The 21,782-nt window shown below is 42.2% G+C and overlaps 1 protein-coding gene across 3 annotated transcripts in view; it reads left to right on the top strand.

The window, feature by feature from the left end:
• MTR4 (RNA helicase, ATP-dependent, SK12/DOB1 protein) overlaps positions 1–13,056 on the top strand; it is an 84,259-nt gene extending 71,203 nt beyond the window's left edge. For all 3 annotated transcript variants that reach the window (XM_087399367.1, XM_087399366.1, XM_087399368.1), the window contains one exon: positions 12,265–13,056. In XM_087399367.1, coding sequence (XP_087255493.1) covers positions 12,265–12,543 — 279 coding nt within the window. In that variant the 3' untranslated portion in view covers positions 12,544–13,056. The remainder of the gene's footprint in view (positions 1–12,264) is intronic.
• The last annotated feature ends 8,726 nt before the right edge of the window (positions 13,057–21,782 follow it).

Below are 21,782 nucleotides of genomic sequence, written 5' to 3'. Positions count from 1 at the left end.
GTTCTCTGAGTGTTGCACAAGAAATGTGACCTGCATGAAAATGTCACCTCCACACTGCGGAAATCGAGACAAATGTGTGCTCTCTGGCACCACACTACCTCAAGGCATACAAAGCATCAACTGCCAGGCAAAAGCCCTATGATCTGCTCACCCGTAAACTGAGATTCAAACCCAGTAAAAGCATAAGAGTCCTCTGCAAAATCAAGGCATTTCCTTCACGAAAACAAATAACTGTGCAATCAACCACACACTGTGGTTCTGTTCACCTCAAGCACGAGGGAGATGAAGGTACTTGCTGTACTTTCAAGAAAACACAGTTTTGAGAACTGAAAGATGATCCTGAATGAAGAGCAGAGTGCTCTTTCTCCTTCTTTTTCTTCCCCAAAAAAAAAGATGTACCTGCTGTACTTTTGTACCTGTGTACCTGTGCAGGGTACAAATGTACCTGCTGTGCTTTTGAAGAAAATCGGAATTTTCTTCTTCTTCCTCGAATGCCACCTAGGCCTGCGTGCCTAGATGCCTAACGCTGCTTCCTGCAGACAAAAGGGAACACCTCCCTGTCGTAGTTACCAAGGGACAGTACGGCGACGTCCGTACTGTACGGACGCCTGTACGGAGTCCGTACGACGGTACGGACGGCCGTACGGCCGTACACCTGCGCGCACTTGCGCGCCGCCTGGACGAAGCCCGAAGGCTGTAGCAGCTAGCAGCTGTTGGCGCGGCTCGGCGCCGCCCTGCTGCAGCTTGCCCTGTGGTCCTGCCCGCGCCCTACGGTCCTGACCGCGCTGTCCCACTGGCCCGCGATGCGCCGCCCTTGCTGCTGCTGCTTTGCTCGCTGCTGAGGGTGCTGAGGGCACAAGGCCCGAGGGGCTAGGGAGTGGAGAAGGAGGATAGGAGAGGCTGGCTCTGATACCAGTTGAGAGGGAAGGAAGATTGAGAAGCACAAGGGGGAGAGAGTCAGAGAGAGAGTAGACACCAAAGATGCGGGTGTGAAGTGATGAGCCACACCACAAACTCATTAGTTTTATTAGGATTAGGTTTTACCCTATGATTGTCTTAAGACAGTCATAGGTGTCCTATCTTTAATAAAGGGGTGGCAATTGTTGGGGTAAAGGCACATTGCCACCCCTTTATTAAAGATAAAACATCTATGACTGTCTTAAGACAATCATAGGGTAAAACCTAATCCTAATAAAACAAATGAGTTTGTGGTGTGGCTCATCACTTCACACCCGCACACTTGAGTCTTCTCTCTCTCTCACACTCTCTCTCCCTCTTGCTCTTCTTCCCCTTCTACCCCCCTTCAACTGGTATCAGAGCCACTTCTCCCTCTACCCTTCCCTACCCTTGCCTACCCACCCCCCTCGACCTCTACCTAGCCTCTGCACGGGCCAACGGGCCAGCAGGTGACAGTGCCGTACGGACGTACGTCGTCCGTACATCCGTACGGATGGGCGTCGCAGGTCTGCAGGCAGCACCGGCGGCAAGCGGAGCACAACGGCGCGGGCGCGGGCACAGATCAGGGCGCGGGCGCGGGCGCGGGCGTAGAGCAGGGCACGAGCAGCGCAGCTGCTCACGCAGCTAGCGCTACAGCAGCAGTTGCTAGCTGCTAGCCTGTGCAGGGGCAGCCAGTGCACAGTACCAGGCCGCGCAGAGAATCAGAGCGCGCAGCGCGCGCTCAGGTACGGACATCCGTACTTGCCGTACGGACGTCGTACAGGAGTCGTACATCCGTACGGATTTACACGGCGCAGGTACAGGGAGCTGCATCAGGGAGAACATTCGGAAAATTTTTTTTTTCTGGCATTCCGTACCCTGCACACGTGCGCAGGTACAGGAAGTACAGCAGGCAGAATTTTTTTTTGGGAAGAAAAAGAAGGAGAAAGAGCTCTCTGCTCTTCACTCAGGATCATCCTTCAGTTCTCTTGTGTTTTCTTGAAAGTACAGCAAGTACCTTCATTTACCTCGTGCTTGAGGTGAAGAAAACCACAGTGTGTGGTTGATTGCACAGTTATCTGTTTTCGTGAAGGAAATGCCTTGATTTTGCAGAGGACTTTTATGCTTTTACTGGGCTTGAATCTCAGTTTCCGGGTGAGCAGATCATAGGGCTTTTGCCTGGCAGTTGATGCTTTGTATGCCTTGAGGTAGTGTGGTGCCAGAGAGCACACATTTGCCTCGATTTCCGCAGTGTCGAGGTGACATTTTTCTTGCAGGTCACATTTCTTGTGCAACACTCAGAGAACCTCAGTTGAGCCACGCTTGGCCAGGGCGCATCGAGTTTACTCGGTCCCTAACGGTCCATCGTTGACAGTGCTCAAAAGGTTCCTCATTGAGTGTTTGTACGTTGGGATCTGTGTATGTCATTTCTACACAGGGCAGTATATGCATTACACTGTTGGTTGATTTTGTCAGAGAGATTTTCACATTACATGCTACCTCAGTGTTGAGGTGTTCTTCACTTGGTTCAGGTGTCAGATCAAGGGGCTTTTGCCCAGATTTTGTTTGATAGCACTTGGGTTACCGACAGAGATCTTCAGATGCATTTTATCCCCTTGGTAGAAGGGTGATTGCTTGGGATTTATCCCATTTTCTGTTGCAGGTTTTGTGACAGGCTGAAGTGTCATTTTTTTTTGGGGTGTTTGCCAAGTGATTTATGCATATTAACTCAGTGCAATACCTCATCTGAGGTGGGAGAAGTGATCAGTAAAGCCAGTACAGCAGTGTTTACAGCAGTGTTTGTGCTTTGTCAGCTGATTATGCACTGTTAAAGCACTTGTTGAGCAGCTGCAGCAGTCTGAAATTACTGTTTTTATGCCTATTTGAGCACGGTACAGTGTTTCAGAAGGTACAGTAATTGGGGGAATTTTCTGTTTTGCTGCAGATTTCCTGATAGTTTAAAAAAAAAAAAAAAAAAACAGCACTATTGTGAGTGCTCCTGGCTCTTGATAGAGCAGGTTTTTTCTGAGAAATCAGAATTTTTATTCAGTCTTTTTACTTCCAGGGAGTCAGATACTTTCCTTATCTGATATGGCATCAGGGGGAAGTGAATCTTCGATTCTGAACATAAAGAAACTGGAAGGAGCACACAATTATGCATTATGGGCAGAACAGTGCTTGAATGTACTTCTGTTAAAGAAGATTTCTAAGCCCATAAGGGTGAAGGGTGTCAAGCCATCTGACATGGCAGCTGATGACTGGGAAGAGCTTGATTTGTCCGCAAGGGCAGCTATCATGCTCACTATTTCTGACACTCTTGTGTTCAATGTTCAGGCTGAAAAGACCTCTTATGGTCTATGGCAAAGGCTAGAAGAATTGTATGCTCAAAAGAGCTCAGCCAGTAAGGTTTATTGGTTGAAGAAGCTGGTTGATCTTCGCATGAAGGAAGGTACAGCTATGACCTCACACTTGAGTGAGTTCAATGCCATCTTTACACAGCTGATTGCACAGGGATTGAACCTTGATGAGGAGTTCAAGGCTACTTTCTTGCTGTGTACCCTCCCTGAGAGTTGGGACACTTTCAAGACCACCCTGTCAAATTCGAATGTCACTCTTATTTATGCTGATGTAGAGAGCTCTCTCCTTATGGAGGAGATGAGCAGGAAGAATAATGCGAGCAGCAAGTCTTCAAATGCCTTGCAGGTACAGGATAGAGGCAGGACTCAGCAGAAGGGGAGATCTGCTAGTAAGTCCAAATCCCGCAGTCCCGTGGCAAAAAGGATATTGAATGCTTTTATTGTGGCAAGAAGGGACATGTGAAGTCTAAGTGCTTCAAGTTCATACGGGATCAGAAAGCCAAGAAGGCTGAAACAAAGGATGCAGGCAATGGAAGCAAAGGCAAAGGCAAGGCCAAGGCAGATGACTTGGATGCAGTGAATGTTGCAGCAGAGGACAGTGACAGTGACATACATGATGTTTTATGCTCTTCTGCTGTAATAGCACATGCTTTGGTTATTGATGGCCATGACATGCACACCTGCCTCTTGGACTCAGGTGTTTCTTTTCATGTTACTCCTCATCGGGAGTGGTTTACTTCCTACACAGGTACTTATGGAGTTGTTCATCTTGGGAACAACTATGCATGTCAGATTGCAGGGATTGGCAATATACAGATAGTATTTCCTGATGGACGCATATTTATGCTTGATGGTGTCCGCCATGTGCCGCAAATCAAGAAAAATCTGATTAGCACTGGCTTATTGGATGACAGTGGTTACCACACCACATTTGGGGATTCCAAATGGGTGATTACTGATGGCTAGGCTGTAGTGGCTGAGGGTTTTAAGAGTGATACCTTGTACCCTCTTTATGTTTCCAGTGTGGGTAATCATGTTGTTGCCATAACCGAGCTGCCAAAGGTTTCATTGTGGCATAGCCGGTTGGGACACATGTCTGTTAAAGGAATGCAAGAACTGTCACGTTTGGGTTATCTGCCGTCTCTTTCTTTTTCAGATTTGCCTACTTGTGATCATTGTATATTTGGCAAGCATTCCGTGACTCCTCATAAGAGGAGAACTCCCCAGAATAGAGCACCACTTGATCTAGTGCACACTGATTTGTGTGAGATGCCACAGTTATCACTAGGGGGTGCAAAATATTTTATTACTTTCATTGATGATGCCACACGCAAAGTGTGGGTCTATTTCTTGAAGCATAAGGGCGATGCCTTAGATGCTTTCAAGAAGTTTGTCGCTCAGGTTGAGAATCGGACAGGTCGCAGGCTGAAATGCCTCAGATGCGATAATGGGGGTGAGTATGTGTCACATGCTTTTGTGCAGTTTTGCGAAGCTAAGGGCATCAAACAGGAACTCACAGCCCCTCATAATGCATCTCAAAATGGTGCAAGTGAGCGGATGAATCGAACTATTCAGGAGAAGGTTCGATGTATGTTGTCTTATGCTGCATTACCCCATGGCTTTTGGGCAGAAGCCGTGCAAACAGCAGTTCACATTATTAACAGGTCGCCAAACAAGGCTTTGGAGTTGAAAGTGCCAGAGGAGGTGTGGTCTGGCAAGCCACCTTCATATAAGCACTTACGTGTATTTGGTTGCGAGTGCTTTGCTCATGTACGCAAAGAACTGCGCACCAAACTGGATCCAAAGTCTATCAGATGCATCTTTATGGGTTATGGTGACGAAGGTGAAATGGGGTACAGGTTATGGGATCCCGTTAAACGGAAGATTATACGCAGCAATGATGTCATCTTTAAAGAGGATAGTGTACACAAGGAACCCGTGCAACCTGTGGAATACAGGAGGGTTATTTATGATGATGTTGGACAGCAAAGAATGCCCATTTATATGCAGCAGCAGGCTGCTGCAGATAACCCTGTTCAAGAAGGTATACAGGCTGAAAATCAGCCAGATAATTTTGCCAATGATGCACCACTGGATATGCCAGCAGATGGGGCTGTAGAACAGCTAGATATGGTGGTACAGCCACCCGTCATGCATGACGAACAGGCTGGACAGCAGCCTAATCCGGAACATTTTGTTAGGAGGAGCACCCGTGTACAACGGCCTCCTGCCAGGTTTGTTCCAGGAGCCAATAATGTGGCTGATTTTATCATGCTGACAGATTGTGGTGAGCCTTCCAGCTTCAAGGAAGCTATGGGAAGAACAGAGAAAAAGAAGTGGGAGAAAGCCATGCAGTCAGAAATGGACTCCCTACTTCAAAATGATACATGGGACTTGGTGCAGCTACCTGCAGGCAGAAAGGTTTTGCCATGCAAGTGGGTTTACAAAGTCAAAGTGGATTCAAATGCTTTACCGAGGTATAAGGCCAGATTGGTTGCCAAGGGATTTAAGCAGGAGAAGGGCATTGACTTTGATGAGATCTTTTCCCTTGTAGTCAAGATGACTACTTTGAGAGCAGTGTTAGCTCTTGTTGCTCATGATGACATGGATTTATGTCAGATGGATGTGAAGACAGCTTTTCTTCACGGAGATCTCCATGATGAGATCTATATGAGTCAGCCAGAGGGATATGCTGTTAAAGGGAAAGAGCAGCTTGTGTGTAAGCTCAAGAGGAGCTTGTATGGACTCAAGCAGGCGCCAAGAGAATGGTACAAGAAGTTTGATGCCTTCATGCAGTCCCAAGGGTATCATAGGTGTGAGACCGATCATTGCTTGTACACCAAACGGGCAAAGGATGGCAGTTTGATGCTACTCATTCTAACATGCTTATTGCCAGTAAATCTCAGCATGAGATTAGTGCTTTGAAGAAACAACTGCATAAGTCTTTTGACATGAAAGACTTGGGTGATGCAAATCATATTCTTGGCATGCGGATTACTCGTGACAGGTCCCAGAAAGAGTACATTGACAAAGTACTGCAGCGCTTTAAAATGGAGGGGGGGAAGTCTATTAGTACCCCGTTGCCTCCACATTTAAAACTCAGCAGTAAGGACAGCCCCAGATCAGATGATGATAAGGCTGAAATGGCCAAGGTTCCGTATGCATTTGCAGTTGGATCTTTGATGTATGCCATGGTTGCCACTCGTCCGGATATTGCTTTTGCGGTGGGAGTCATCAGCAGGTATATGGCAAATCCAAGCAAGCGGCACTGGGAAGCAGTGAAAGGTGTCTTGAGGTATCTCAAGGGTACCAAAGACTTGTGCATATGCTATGGTAGGCAGGATGCATTGGTGCATGGTTTTACAGATTCAGACTATGCAGGGAATGCAGATAACCGGAAGTCTACTACCGGTTATATTTTCACATTTGCAGGAGGTGCTATATCATGGGTATCTCGGTTACAGAAATGTGTTGCACTATCAACTACTGAAGCTGAATATGTTGCAGCCACTGAGGCTTGCAAGGAAGCAATATGGCTTACTCGGCTGGTGGGAGACTTGGGCATTACAGGAGATATGCCAGTTTTGCATTGTGATAGTCAGAGTGCTATCATGTTGGCAAAGAATCCGGTCTTTCATCAGAAGACCAAGCACATAGATGTGAAATATCATTTCATCAGGGAGGTACTGGAAGACAAGCAACTTGAGCTTGTGAAGGTGCATACTGATGATAATCCTGCAGATTTGCTCACTAAGAGCTTGCCTACAGAGCGGTTTGCACATTGCCGCCACATCATGGGATTAGGATGAGACCATTCTTATTTTATGGTCTTGTATACAGTAACTGTATATTGCTGTAATTTTTATTCTTTTCTCCCCTTTAGGCACATTGGCCTTTAGGTGGGAGGTTGTTGGGGTAAAGGCAGATTGCCACCCCTTTATTAAAGATAAGACATCTATGACTGTCTTAAGACAGTCATAGGGTAAAACCTAATCCTAATAAAACAAATGAGTTTGTGGTGTGGCTCATCACTTCACACCCGCACACTTGAGTCTTCTCTCTGTCTCACACTCTCTCTCCCTCTTGCTCTTCTTCCCCTTCTACCCCCCTTCAGCAATGTGCCTTTACCCCAACATAGTCTAGTTAGGACAGTTAGCCCTAGGGTTTTGTTATGTTGGCTCTCCCTTGAGCCTCCACACTTGTACTTGCAGCATTTTTTATCAAGCAGCTTGTTTTTGGCTATCACTCTTTTTCTGAGTTTCCATTGCCTGTCACACCCTACAAGCACACAACCCGATTTTTTCCGTGTAGGACCTAGAGGCCTACTCCAGGAACTCACTGAGAGAGACCCAGAGATGGATGGGAGTCTTGATGGGATTCATTGGCAGATGATCAGAGTGGTGGGATGTTTGGGGAAGGAGTGGCGAGATATCATCTACACCCTCCGCTCCACCTGGAAGCATGGGACCCCAGATTTTAGGGCGACTGTAACGAGGCGTGCTCGATGCTGCAAGGCTTGGCCTGTAGGAGTTTTCTACATATTCACTCGGTGAGGGATTTGCTGGTTGTATAGTCTCCCCACCTATTGTAGTCCCAGTACCATAGATCCCCTAGGCAGTGAGCTGGGTTTCTCTGGAACAGGCGGGTTTTTTCTTTCAGCCTTTTTCGGTTTTTTCCATACTCAGCACCTTCGGGGCTGTTGTTTTGTATGAAGTCGTTCAAGCATTAATAGAAGGTTCTTTTCTTTGCAAAAACGAAAGGAAAAAAAAGAAAAAGTGTAACCTGCCTAATTCGCTTCTCCATACCTAAGCAGAGCACCAACGCTGCAAGGCCGAGGCGTCATCTGTCAGGATATAAACCCAACTAAAAAAAGGCTGTCTATCCATCCATAGCTTCCTCCCCTTGTTGCCATAGCCACTCCTCCGTCATCTTGAATGTTTGATCCTGCATCATCAAATCAAAGTGAAGGGGACTTCATTGCTCTGAAGCGAATTTGAAGTCTCAGAAAGGACAAGATGGGTTTCCAACTGTGACAATGGTACCCCCTGTTTGAGTCCATAAAATCACGACTAACACATCTAGCGCAAGCGGGTAGTCAGTTGGAATGTCGAGATAGTTCTAGGGCCCCAGCTTCCAGAACCTGTGTGGAAGGGGTTGTCGTAGGCGGGGCTTTTGCCTTGGATCCGAGGGAAAGGGGAAGAGTCCTATGCCAACCTTAGGGGAGTCACACCGTGACCCTGTGAGGAAGAAGGCTGGGACTAGGAGGTGAAGCTACACTCTGGCCCTGGGGCATGGGTAGGGGCGGACACTGAGCGGCTAACAAGGCAGAAGAAGGGGGGGGGAAGGAGAAGCAGCGGGGCTTTGGGGAGGGTGAGGTCCAAGGGCTAGACTAAGGCATTGAAGAGGGGTCCAAGTGTTGGGCCGAAGGGGCAACCAACATTGTCCTTGGTAGGGTGGGTTAGAGCATTAATGAGCGGACCACGTGGTAGTTCCTCATGTACCTGCTACTACCCTCTCCCTCTCCCCTCTTGCAAGCTTTACCGCTGGTGATTTTGACGTTTTTGAAGATTGAGAAAAGGCTCGTGAATCCCGAGGTGTTCATTGCTAGTCGATCACTACTACTCTCTTGCTCGAGACTTGCTTGCTCTCTTCCTCTCTTTCACTCTCCTAGCTGCTCATTTTTCCCTACTAGCCTTTGCTATGGGATCTGCTGCCCTCTAGAGGAGAATTCTTCTCCTTTTGCTTCTATGGTCCGTGGGGCTGAGGGACACTGTACACTGCTGGGAGCTTGGATAAGGTACCATCTCGCCCCCACCATTCATCTAGGTATATGTGGCTTCATGCATGATCTTGTTGTTGATATTCGAATAATCTTCGACCACATTCCTTTGACTTGAATAGTATTGCCCTTGACTTCCAACATTGGGATTATCAATTCTCTGTGTATTGACACTTCTTGAGACCTTGTTTGCCCCTTGTTTTCCAGAAAAGAAGCACATCCAATACAAAAGGGCAAAGGATTTTCACGTGGGCAACCTCATGTTGGTTGCATGCGATAATGTCAAGGGTGTGCTTGGGAAGGAGCCAAAGGAGTTTTTGTATTGCATTTGAATGCCTTGAGGCTAGTTGAGCACTTTTGGGATCTTGCATTGATGCCTTGTCACACTCAGTTGGCACAGTTATTGAGGAATGCCCTAGTCTTGCCCTAGCAGTTGGATACTAGTGTGTGCACTAGAATTGGATGCCTTTGAAGCAAGGTCTAGCTCAGATAGTGGAATTGCAAGAAGCACAGTCCAAGGGTGAGCCCTCATTGTAAAATTTGAAGAATTAAATAAATACGGAAAGGGGCCCCAAAGCATTTGGGGCCAGTGGGTGTCTTGTGTCTGGTTACCGAGTAGGGGCATTCTAACTTCCCTTTAAGTGTTTTCAAGATTGTTTATTAGTGGCACTTAACTAATGGAAGTGACTGGATATGATGCAATGTGACTGTAAATGGTGTGGATGCTAAGGTAGTTACTGTCTACTGCCCTTCGCTTAACTGAAGGCTGGTTTCAAGCAGAGGCTATGACAATAGGTGAAGATGTAGTTGGGACATAGGAGGGGGAATGGGTGATAAGGTTGACCCCTGGCTTCATTGTGACGGGAGTGGAGGGGGCAGAGACGAGGACGAAGAGGTGAGCAGAGGAAGGGGGGTAGGGATCTGGAGGTGGAGGCAAGAGGTAGGAGGGTTGAGTGATACAGACAGAGAGGCTGGGAAGGGGCACCTCCCTTGAAGAAAACTAGATGAGGGCGGAGGAAGATCGAGATCTGCTCCACCAGTGCCTGGATGATGTCGGGGAAGCTCAGATGGAGAAGAAAGACACCTCTCATAGATGGTGACCTACTCGATGTGGTCACCCTCCAGCGCTAAGCTCGCTTGGATCCAATCTACAACTTGGCTGCTTGTGACCAAGGCTCTGTCCTGCAAAGACTGAACTACGATTTGCACCTATTGTCTGTCATCTGGGGAGAGGGAAATCCGAATGGCTTGGGCAGTCGAGGGAGCTGCCATGAGAGCCCCTCTAGCCACTGATCAAATGGTCACCACCAGGCTTCAATCCCCTTGAGAACAATGCAAAGAGAAAAGCAAATTGGAAGCGTCGAAGGGTAGCCTAGAAGGGGAAAACAGAGGGATGGAAAGGGAAAGGGAAAAAGGGGGAAGACGGTGGGCTACTGCCTCCCAGAAAGGTTGTTTGGGCTGTCAAAAAGCCAGCAAAAAGGAATTGGCTAGGTGAACAGGACTAGTAGTCTGGCTCCCCAGCAAGAAACAAGGTACAAACCTTGCTGGAGGCACCGAAAGGGAAAGCAAGGAAAGGCTGTTTGGGCTGTCGAAAAGCCAGCAACAGATGGTAAAAAGGAATTGGCTAGAGGAACAGGACTAGTAGTCTGGCTTCCCAGCAAGAAACAGGGTACAAACCTTGCTGGAGGCACCGAAAGGGCAAGCAAGGAAAGGCCGGAAAGCCTAGCAGACCAGTGGGGGGCTGGGTGGCAAGAAGGGGCGACAGTCCCTCTGGATTGTTCAAGAACCAGTCCGAGGGGGTGCAGAGCCAGCAAATTGGCTGTTGAAAAGCCAGCAGCAGGCGGCGAAAAGGGAGAGGCTAGGGGCACAGGACTAATGGCCTGGTTCCCTAGCAACAAACAGGGTACAAACCTTGCTGGAGGCTCCAAAAGGGTAAGCAAGGAAAGCCCAGCAGAGTTTGTGCCCTGTTTGTTGCTAGCTCAGAGCTGGGCGGCCAGGAAGGGGGCAACAGTCACTTGGGACTGTTTGAACCAGTCCGAGGGGGAGCGGAGCCAGCAGAGGGGGCGGGGGGGGGGGCAGAAGGGGACGGAAGCAAGGGGAGGCGTGAAAAGATGGCAGTGGAAAAAGGAGACAGGGGAGGTGGTGCAGGGGAAAGGTGTGGAAAGGTAGCGGCGGAAAAGGGAGACGTCGAAGGTGGCGCAACAGAGCAGAGGTGGGAGAGGGAAAAATACAGGTGGGGAAGAGAGGTGAAGCAGGGGAGGAGCAGCAGAGGAGGTGGGTGGAGGTGGAAGGGAGGCAGGCAGGGAAGAGCTTTCGTGGGAGAGGATTTTTGGGGGGGGGGGGGGGCAGAAGGGAGCTGGACGGAGGAGCAGGGGGAGGCGTGAAAAGGAGGTGGTTGAAAAGGGAGACGGGGGAGGTGGCACAACAGAGCAGGATGGGAGAGGGAGAAGACGGGTGGGTAAGAGAGGTGAAGTGGGGTAGGAGGGGGGGGAGGGGTTAGGGTGGGGGCGGAAGACGGGTCGGTAAGAGAGGTGAAGTGGGGTAGGGGGGGGGTAGGGGTGGGGGCGGAAGTCAGGCAGGCAGGGAGGAGCTGTCATGGGAGAGGCTTGGGGGGGGGGAGTAGCAGGAGCGCAGGGAGAGCAGTCCTCCATGCACAATGGAGTTCTATTGATGCAATATTTTTTGGAAATATCTCCCTTTTTGGAGTGTTTCTACTGTGCTTTAATAAGATTCACCTGGTGAAACCATTGCTAGGGGAAAGTCTTCAAGGTATTTCTACTGAATACTTGCGAAGTGGCAAGATAGTTCACTTTTTGATTTTCCTGTGAATCCTGTCGTATACAACTACCATATTATTTCCCTCCTACTCTGACTGCTCACACTACATGACTAAACAGACTTGAGTGTAAGCTCATAAAAGCAAGTTTCTACCAATGAGAAACGTGCTAGAGCTCCATCAAAACATATATTATTGTTTTCATACTGATCGTCTTGTTTTGGGTCCAGGTCACTTTTTGTAGTTCTCCTTACCATTTGTTTGTCTTTTAATTTGGCAGTGGGTGTTGCCCCTATTGAAATGATGATTTGGAAAGAGCTGATTTCTTTTTTTGTTGTGATATAATATCAAGTCTATTTATGATATGGATCGCTTATTCTTATCTGTTTCTGTTCATTTTTTCTAAAATTGTGAAGCTGCCAATCGATGTAGAGGAGTATGTCAATTCATTTCGACCAGACATCATGGAAATGGTTTACGCATGGTCTAAAGGAGCAAAGTTTTCAGAAATCATGAGAATGGGAGAAGTTTTTGAGGGCAGCCTGATCAGGGCAATGAAACGGCTGGAAGAAGTTTTACAACAACTTATTTTGGCTGCCAGGTCTATTGGAGAACATGACCTTGAAGCTAAATTTACAGAAGGGTCGTCTTCAATAAAGAGAGATATTGTCTTTGCTGCATCATTGTATCTCTAATGCATTTACTTAATTGATGTTGATTATTATTGTTAGCGGTTTAGAGGGCTAGGAGTTTTCAATTGCATGTAGCAAAAGAATATGTAACAGCAGGAGGTGTCTTACCATGGCAAGCTCCTAGATGCAGTAGGGGTACGTAAAGTTCCAGTTGAGCATCTTCTGAGATTCATGAAAGGATATGCTTTTAGGAAGGATGAATTTTTTTCCTATTCCATACTCATCCGTGATGGAAAGCTTTTATATTTAAAAATTGCCGCAAGTTGGAAGCATGACTGAGCAGTGATAATTTTATCAATGCAAAGTTGTACGGCTGGAAGCAAAGATTATTTGTGTAGATAGGCTGTGAGAGGAGCTAGGATGTTTTACCATGGAATCTCTCTTGTAAATTTTCATTGTATGGGTGGATTTTTCGACACCATTCCAGTGTGCACATGTTTTCAGCTTGCTCTATAGAGAGTTAACACTGAAAGGTGGTTCAAGTGGATATGGCAAGTCTTGAGAGGGGTCTGAATATATAAAGGATACTTTCGACAGTCAAGTGTGGAATTGTTTTTTTCTTGCTCTTGCTCAAATATCCCTCTCTGAATTTTCTATTGAAGGATGCGTTTGGAAGCTACGACTCACTCCACAAAAGGTGAAAACCATGTGAAACTGTTTTATTCTTCCTTTTGAAATCTTTTGAAAAGAGATTCTAGAATCTTTCTAAACCCGGATGGCAATGAGAACATGAGTATAGCTTTCCTTACTAAGTTATTTTTATTTTATTTTTCTCATCTACTCATAATTTTGTCTGAAGTCGCTTATAGAATCCCTTCTTTCCTTTGTTCCTCCACTTGTTGTATGAAAAATTATAAGTTGTAAGATTGGATGTATATAATTTGTAAGATTAAAGTCATAATTATTATGAAGATGAAAAAGTTGAAATGATTCGGGGTCAAAAGAATGGAAGAGTCGACATTTTTCTTTTGTAGGGCTTAGTATTTTGATATCGAACAAAAAGATCTCACATATTATAGTGTGTGCAATCATAGAATGACATGTGGTGGCTTGCTAGCTTTCAGATTCCAAAAGATTGCATGTGTTAACATTGGTTTCTTCAAAGATATGAATATATTATTTATGAAAAACGTTGGAATTTATTGTTGAATGGTATTTAGTAGTAAGGTTAAAGACGGAAGGTTCTTAATGGGTGTGAACATGGTCTAGATCCTCAATACCGTCGCCCATTATACTTGGTCAAGAAAGAGCAATATTAGAAATATATAGTTATGGACGGAAGAAAATGTCATTTCATGTAATGTCGATAAAGCACCATTAAGAAAATATGTTGCAACAAATTGCGGATCCGTACTTATTATTCTAGTGATAAGAGTGCATTTTTGTAGGCCTCATGCAAAAGTGAGAATTATAGACAGAACACTTGAAGTTGCATTATTCTTATGCATGTCAATGCAAAATGTAGAGAGTTGAAAGGAGATTCTTTGGAAAGTTGAAAATGAAAAGAGGGGGTTCTACAAGCGACTTCAGACATAATGAAAACATCATGATATTCAAATGATATAGAGATATAGAATTATCATGATATTCAAATGATATAGAATCCCTTTTTTTGACTTTAGACATAATGATATTCAAATGAAAACATAATGAAAGGAAATGAATATGTTGGCCATGTTCAAATCAAGGACAAAACATCATTAAAAAACGAAGGCAATTTTTTTTGTGAACATGTCTATTGGAGAAGCCAATTTTTTTTGTGAACATGTCTATTGGAGAAGCAAAAGCAAGGAATTTATTGTTTGTGAATAAAAGATATTATTTGTAAAAAATGTTAGAAATAGACTTGGGTGCGAACATGGTCCAGATACTCACTTGGAGCACAAACTAGAAACAAATAATTACAGTTGGAGTAATAATGTCCTTTGATGTAACGTCAATAAAGCACCATTAAGAAGAGGTTATGCAAAAAATAAGAATCCATACTTTTATCCTTCTAGGAAAAATGCATTGTTGTACACTTGTTCCAAAAGTGAGAACTATAGATGAGCTCTTGCATTTTCATGTTAGTTATGTTAGACCATAAACCAAGTTGAGTGTGTTTTAGTGTGTTCTACTAGGAGTTCTAGTAGAGTCTTATGTGTGAGTGCGGCGTGTCATATTGGGAGATATCCAATATACGCTTTGGTATTCTAGTGTGTGTCTATCCTATATATGATTGTACTTGTGTGTCACATAACTCACATCAAGGAGTCTACATCAAGCTTATCAATGTGAGTCTTTTCATTTTGGCACTTTCATTTCTCTTTCTTTCATATTCGTTTCCTTTCATTATGTTTTCATTTGAATATCATTCTCTCTCCCTGGCCTACCCTCTCTCTCTGCCTCTCTCTCCCTCTCCGTCTCCCTCCACCATGTTCCTTCATGTGGTATCAGAGCCATTCTTCCTCCTCCCTTTCTTTCTTCTTCCCTCCTTCCTTCCTTCATTCCTTTCCTCCTTCCTTTACCCTCTTTCTCTTCCAAAGAATTGAGGTGAGGGAGGCCAAGAAAGAGGAGCTACTTTCTCTCTTTCCTCTTGGAAGACAGTTCCCATTTCACCCTTAGTCTCTCCATGAGCTGCTCTTCTTTAACACGTTCAAGCTTGGAGTTGTTGCCATTGGCGAAGATGAAGTTGTTGGTCTTGGAGCTCTTCGTTGCGAAAACTTCACTTTAAGCTATTGTTCCAGCTAGGGCGACTGCTCTAGATCCTTTTTTATACATTTTGAGGGAGTTTAAGACACTTCATCACTGAAAATCAGCTAGGTTGGGCGACTATTGTAGAGTCACTTTTCAACTATTCAACAGCTCGAATCTGCAGTTTGTGGCCTCTTTACCAGTTGTCATTGTTTTTGATGATTTACGGTTTGGTTGAGGTCGTTTTTCAGCTATCGCCTTTATCTCTATAGTTGCCCTTCTTTATTGTTGCAGGACGACACTTTGAACAACAAATCCAATGTTCGAATTTGAGAAAAACAGTCAAAATTGTGTTTTTTGACCTAAAAGTCGAGTTTTAAAATTTCAGCTTGGATACTCAATATTTTTTGGGACTTTCATGAACTAGGGTTTTGTGAGTGTTGCTAGAAGTCCTTCATGCATGAAATTTAGAAAAGCTCAAAATCTTGAGAACTTTAATTTTTTGCAAAAATCTTAATTTTTAAAATTTAGAGCTTTTTTAATCTCAAAGTCTTGTATTTTGACAGTCATGGGCTGATTGCTCTTGGTAGTTGCTCCCACGGATGATATCGACATATTTTGAGGGCATCCTCACACCATGATCTTCATCGACACAGAGGATGTGCACATTTGTGTAGGTAGCTACTCAGGGAGCATCTCTCATTTGAGAGAGCTACATTTTTTTTGTTATTTGTGTGAAGCTTGATGTATTTGGGTACTCTTCCTTGGGTAGTCCCCCAAAAATTGATTGTAATAATATTATGTGTCTTAGTCTTGTGTAATGGAGTCGATAAAAGTTCTCAGCCTTGGATAGTCCTCCTAAAATGATGTATTGCTTTTCTATCTATGGTGTGTGGCTCCATGTCACCTTGTTTTGGAGCTAGAAGGGGGATGTATTGTGGGAGCCTGTCTATTGGCTTTGATGGTCTCTTTATTAGGCCTAGCCAAGTTTCAAGATGGTAGTGTATTCCTAGACCTATGAGTTGGTTATGTAGTCATGCTAAGACGTGAGCCTCTGAGCATGTTGAGTCTCAAGCCATGAGAGTGCTTGAATTAACCTCTGAACACGCTCAGAACCTTCAAATTGATGTTTTGCATCAAGTTTAGGCTCAATTCGATGCAACACATTAAATCCCTTGTGCCCCTACTCGCCCCTATGCCCCCTTTGCCTCCCTACACCCCCTGTTCCTCTACCCATCATTGCGCCCCTTGTGCCCCTACCCCCTATGCCCCCTGGCTATGCTACTGCTCAACCCTTGGATGCACCCCTCCACCCCCTAAATGTCCCCCTGGCTACGCAAGTAGTTTGACTACAATATAAGCATAGAAAATCGGTAATATTTCCTTGTAAATCAAATTCTAATACACAAATTAAAATTGAATATTAAGTTCATGCTTGAACTTGACCTTAGAAATCAACTTTGAGCTTTAAATTGATGTCAAACATCAACTTCAGTGTTTTACATCAAGTCTAGGCTTGAACTTGATGCAAATCATCAAATTGAGCCTTCAACTTGATGCTTTTCATCAAGTTTAGAACTTAGTTTGATGTTTTGCATCATTTCAAGCTGTAATTCAATGCAAATCATAGAATTGAAGCTTCAACTTGATGCAAAACATCGAATTAAAGATTCAACTTAATGTTAAACATCGGATATTTGACAGATTAGATATTTGAGATGTTTAAGTTTGACAGATCAGATATTTGAGATAGTTCTTTTTTTGAAGTTGTGATTGTAATAAACATGTTTTGAGAAGTTACTATTGATTGTAATGTCTGAAAGCAGCTTTACAATATGCTACTTTTGCATGGAACTCTTTTTTTTCATGCTTTAGCACTTTCTAAAGTTCAATTTTAAATGCTTTAAATATCCATGTAAACTATAGAGTATGTTGTAGTTCAGGAAAATCATGTGAAAACTTGCAAACATTGTTTTTGTTACATGGTAGTTAATACATAATAATTTATCATCATGTTTTTAAAATTAAAGCACGATGTAAAAAGAAGTTAGCTTGTGTCGTGTGCAGTTTATCTTTGTAATAAATATTGGTGTGATGTATGGAGAATCAAGTATACTTACCATGCATTCAATTAGATAGATATACAACTTCATGTTATAAGTTCAATGTTGTTAATGGATACTTTAGTTGTTTTTCTTATGTTTTAGATTTTGGTTCTTATGTTGTAAAAATGCAAATTTTTTGGGTAATTGTAAATGTTGCCCAAAGCATTTGCAATATGTTGCATATCTCTTCTATGTCAAGAGAAGTAATTTGTTTGTCTCTCAAGCATGAATAAGCCAAGGCATCCTTGATGTGACAAACAATGCAACATTTAGTAATTCCAAATTTTAACAAATTTAAATGACAAATATAAGTTATGATGCATATAATAGTTTCATTTCTTATCTTTTAGAGTATTAAAATTTGAATTGCTGCACTTAGCTTATGATCTTCATGATTTCAAGCATGATCATTTCATAAATTTAATAAATTTGAGGCATCATATGTACAGTAAAAGCAATAATTCTAGTTAAATTCAATTTACAATAAATTTAAAGATAAATTATGTGTATGTACAAGCACTAGAGCCAATTCAATAAAAGGAGTGAAAAAATTCAATAATGTTTCATTTGCTCATATGTTCTAATATCTTTTAGTGTATTGAATTACATATTTTTTTCATTATACTTTCCTTGCATCCCAAATTGAGAAGTTTGAGTGTCTAATTTTAGTGAATATTGTATAGTCTATGTAATAATTTTTTTCAATAACCTAAAATATTGTATATTTTAGCCTTTTGGTAAATTGCTATTGTAAAATTTATGCACATTTTTTAGAAACAATTGAATTTCCCCTAATTTTGAGAAAATATTTAAGGTGAAACATTTGCAATTACCCAAACAATTTGCAATAGTGTTTCAAGGGCTAGGAGTGACGATCATGGGTGTAAACCATGGATAAGTGGTCTCCCCACTCTTAAATGCTTTTTTCCATGTCAATATGGCATTACCCCACACCTTGATACACCTCAAATTGCTCTCTATTCCCTTGAAATTACGAAACACTAATTCAAGGCCCTTTTAAGAGCCCAAATCTCTCCTAATGGTTATCCAGATGTGGTAAGTCACTTTTTGTTTTGTTGTACTTTGTCTCATAGATGCGTGAGCTCTTTAATCTCTCTCTCTCTCTCTCTCTCTCTCTCTCTCTCTCTCTCTCTCTCTCTCCCTCCCCCCTACCCTTTGCTTTGATCTCTTTCTTTCGATGAAATAGTGAAATTGGAGAAGTTGAAAACATGTTAATCCAACAACTAGCATGTAAAAATAGTTGACATCGTGAACAAGATGCTCCTAGAACCTTGAATATGGCTAATTTCACTTGCCATGAAGTAGAAAATTTGACCAATGCTTTGGCTTGCATTTAGGCTTGAAATGAATGAGGCAGTGGTGGCAAATTACAAGGCGGGGATGAAAATTTTCTCTTGGAGCTAGAATTTGTGATTTTATTAAAGAAAAAGCATCCCAAAATAGGATGAAGCTCTAAAATATTGTTTTGAGACCCAAGAAAAGGTCCTTATTATTGCTAGGTCTTTGAAAAAACATACATCTTAATCTTCATGTAAACTTTTGAATTTTTGTTCAAGCAGAAGAAAAAACTTTTTCTAAGACATAGATACTTTTTTTTTTGCGTATTCCATCCTTTGCATATGCAAAAAGAAAAATATTATAATGGTGGCTTTTAATCATTGCACTACTTCTTACCATAATTGTCTTTGAATGTCGACATGCTTGAGTAGAACTGGATACATGAGCACCTATGCTACATACTACTATATGCTAGACTCTCAAAATGGAGCTAACAATTTACATAAATTTTCTATCCAAAGTCAAAACTTTTACCTTTTATCATATTATGTAAACATAGTGAAGCACTTAAATAGAAGTTTATATGTCGACATCTAAGCTAAATACAGACTTTCTCTAAATGTGGAGCCAATAATTTGAGTAGATTATTTGTCAAAATAAAAAAAATCAATGGAAAATATGAGTGTGAATAATTAACTAGACCTATATGATGTCTATCCCATATGCAAGCTAATGAATTTTCAATTAAGTGGTTGAGCTTGGCATGTATTTTTTTGCAAACTATTGCATATAGTTGGATGCACATGGTTGCACATATGTGGGAAAGGATTGTGATAATAATCACGACCATCATCAAATCCAAGACTCTATACTCAGTGTATTTTAATGTCCCTTATGCCACATGAATTTAGACCATACTAATAGAATATTTTAAGCACGTGTCACTATAAATGAGGGCCAACTGACATTAAATCATGCAAAGCATCCACAATAGGAAAGGGCTTGTGAATTGAATCTCCTCATCGCAAAGCATGAGAAAAATTTATTAAAAATTTTAGAATATCTAAACCAATTATCCTTTGATCATGTTGAAAGTACATAGCTTCATACATCAATGCAATTGAAGATACTCCAACACATGGATGCATATCCTGTGACCGTTTGCATTCTCTTAAGTAAATCCAAGTAAAGCATGGGATCAAACATCAATCTACATAGATATCAACTTTTATCTTGTTGAAAATTTTATCTGCTTAGCTTTGTCATTCAATTTCTTCCTCAATACCACTAATGACTTTGATTTTGTGTTGTTTGATGCCAATATATTTATAACTTATGATACATGTGATGAAAGTTTCGTTTGTTTGGTGTTGAGGCTTAGGATGATTTATGTGTACACCAAAACCATTGTGTTGTGTATAACCATGAAAGGATTCCTTTCTTTAGCACTTAGGGGTCCCATAATTTGTGAGAACCCCTACAAGATACCTAGCTCCCCTTTTAAGATTCCAATCTTGAAGATCGTGTCTAGTCACTTGAAGAGCCTAGAGATACCCATCTAAGAGTGGTTCTAACAAAGCTGGGATGGGAATGCCTAGAACAAAGCCACATCTTTGAGTGGATGGGATAACATCTCAAGTGTCATTGTGAATGACCAAGATAACATTCCTATATGTGTTTAAGCGATTGAATAGGACAATGGATTGGATAACACTTCATCTATGAGTGGATGGAATAATGTTCCGTGGGGAATGGCTAAAAAATGGAATAGATGAAATCACCTCTATAAAATGTAATAGAGAAGAAGATGAATAAGATCTAAGTCTTGAGTTGTGTGGATTTTTTAAGCCTTTTAAAACAAGATAGATTGTTTTTAAAAGAAGGAAAAAAACCATTTTCTTTTTCAACAAAGACATTGCTACTTTTCATCTTCTTACATATTCTATTAAAAGACACATTATAAAGGTGTCTTTTTATCACTAGATATAATTATCTTAACATGTTGGCATTCTTGAATAGAAGTGGATTACATGGGCATCTAAGCTAAATACTGACTAAATGCTAAACTCTAAATGTAGAGCTAATAGTAGAAGAAAATTCTCTATTGAAAATATTTCTTTTTTGTTACAGAATATGATTATGTGAATAATTAAAACATGTATGATTTATATCAAGGAGTTGGCCTTAGCATGTGCTATTTATGCAATTGATTGCATATCATTAGACTAACACATGCAACACATACTCTCTACGAAGAACTTTCCGTTGCATCCTTCCATGATATCTTTTCCCATTGGCATGCATGAATAGCAAGTGGAAAAGGTCACTTCCTTACAAAGAGTTTCTTCAAAAATTTCTATCAATGAGAGTCACAAGAACTCTATCCAACATATTTCTTCTTCTTCTTCTTCTTGTTGTTGTTGTTCTTCTTCTTCTCTCTCTCTCTCTCTCTCTCTCTCTCTCTACATTTAATTGAAATAAATAGAAAATATATATCAAGGTAAAAACTATTAAACACACAATACCTTTTTGGATAAGGTTTGAAATCATAAAGAATAAAGAAGACCTTGATCTCCTTGGCAATCAAACTAAAGCATACTCCATTGCCGAGGACTGTTACTTGCATCCATCCAGGTAAAAGTGATGTTACAAAAAACAAAACATCTTTCTAGGAACTACAAATGCCATAGAACCCGACTATTGATTGCAGTATGGAATCAACAATCAACTAAGAGATCTAGGACAATGCAAAATTAAAAAATGCAATTTTGACTAAAGAATGAGAAAGGAGAGAAAGGAAGAAGGGAAGTGGAACAACCCACCAAAGATGGAATCTTGAGGACATCACCTCACTTGTTTAAGTAAAGAGAATTGTGAGGTATCCAATTTCAAAAAAGAAGGGGAGGAGGGAAATAATATTTGAGTAAGGATCATGCATAGACTAGCATAACACTATGCATGAAAGGCATATACTCAATTCCTTACATAAACCAAAAGAGTTTTGAACATTAGTGCACTTAGACATTTTGCAAGGAACCTAAAACAATAATAGAATAGGAAAAGTAGCACCATTTATGTTACAAGGCTATCATAACCATTGTTTCTTAGTTTGAAGGTCTTTAAGTTGATATAGCTTAAGTTGACGAGGTTAGATTGGAGGACACT

The sequence above is a fragment of the Dipteris shenzhenensis genome, chromosome 28 (assembly GCF_047967505.1).
Source record: "Dipteris shenzhenensis isolate YYH24624 ecotype China chromosome 28, Dip_SZ_1.0, whole genome shotgun sequence".
NCBI classification, from domain to species: domain Eukaryota; kingdom Viridiplantae; phylum Streptophyta; class Polypodiopsida; order Gleicheniales; family Dipteridaceae; genus Dipteris; species Dipteris shenzhenensis.
Note: the sequence above shows the minus strand (reverse complement) of the source record. Positions and strands in the feature narration are given on the sequence as shown.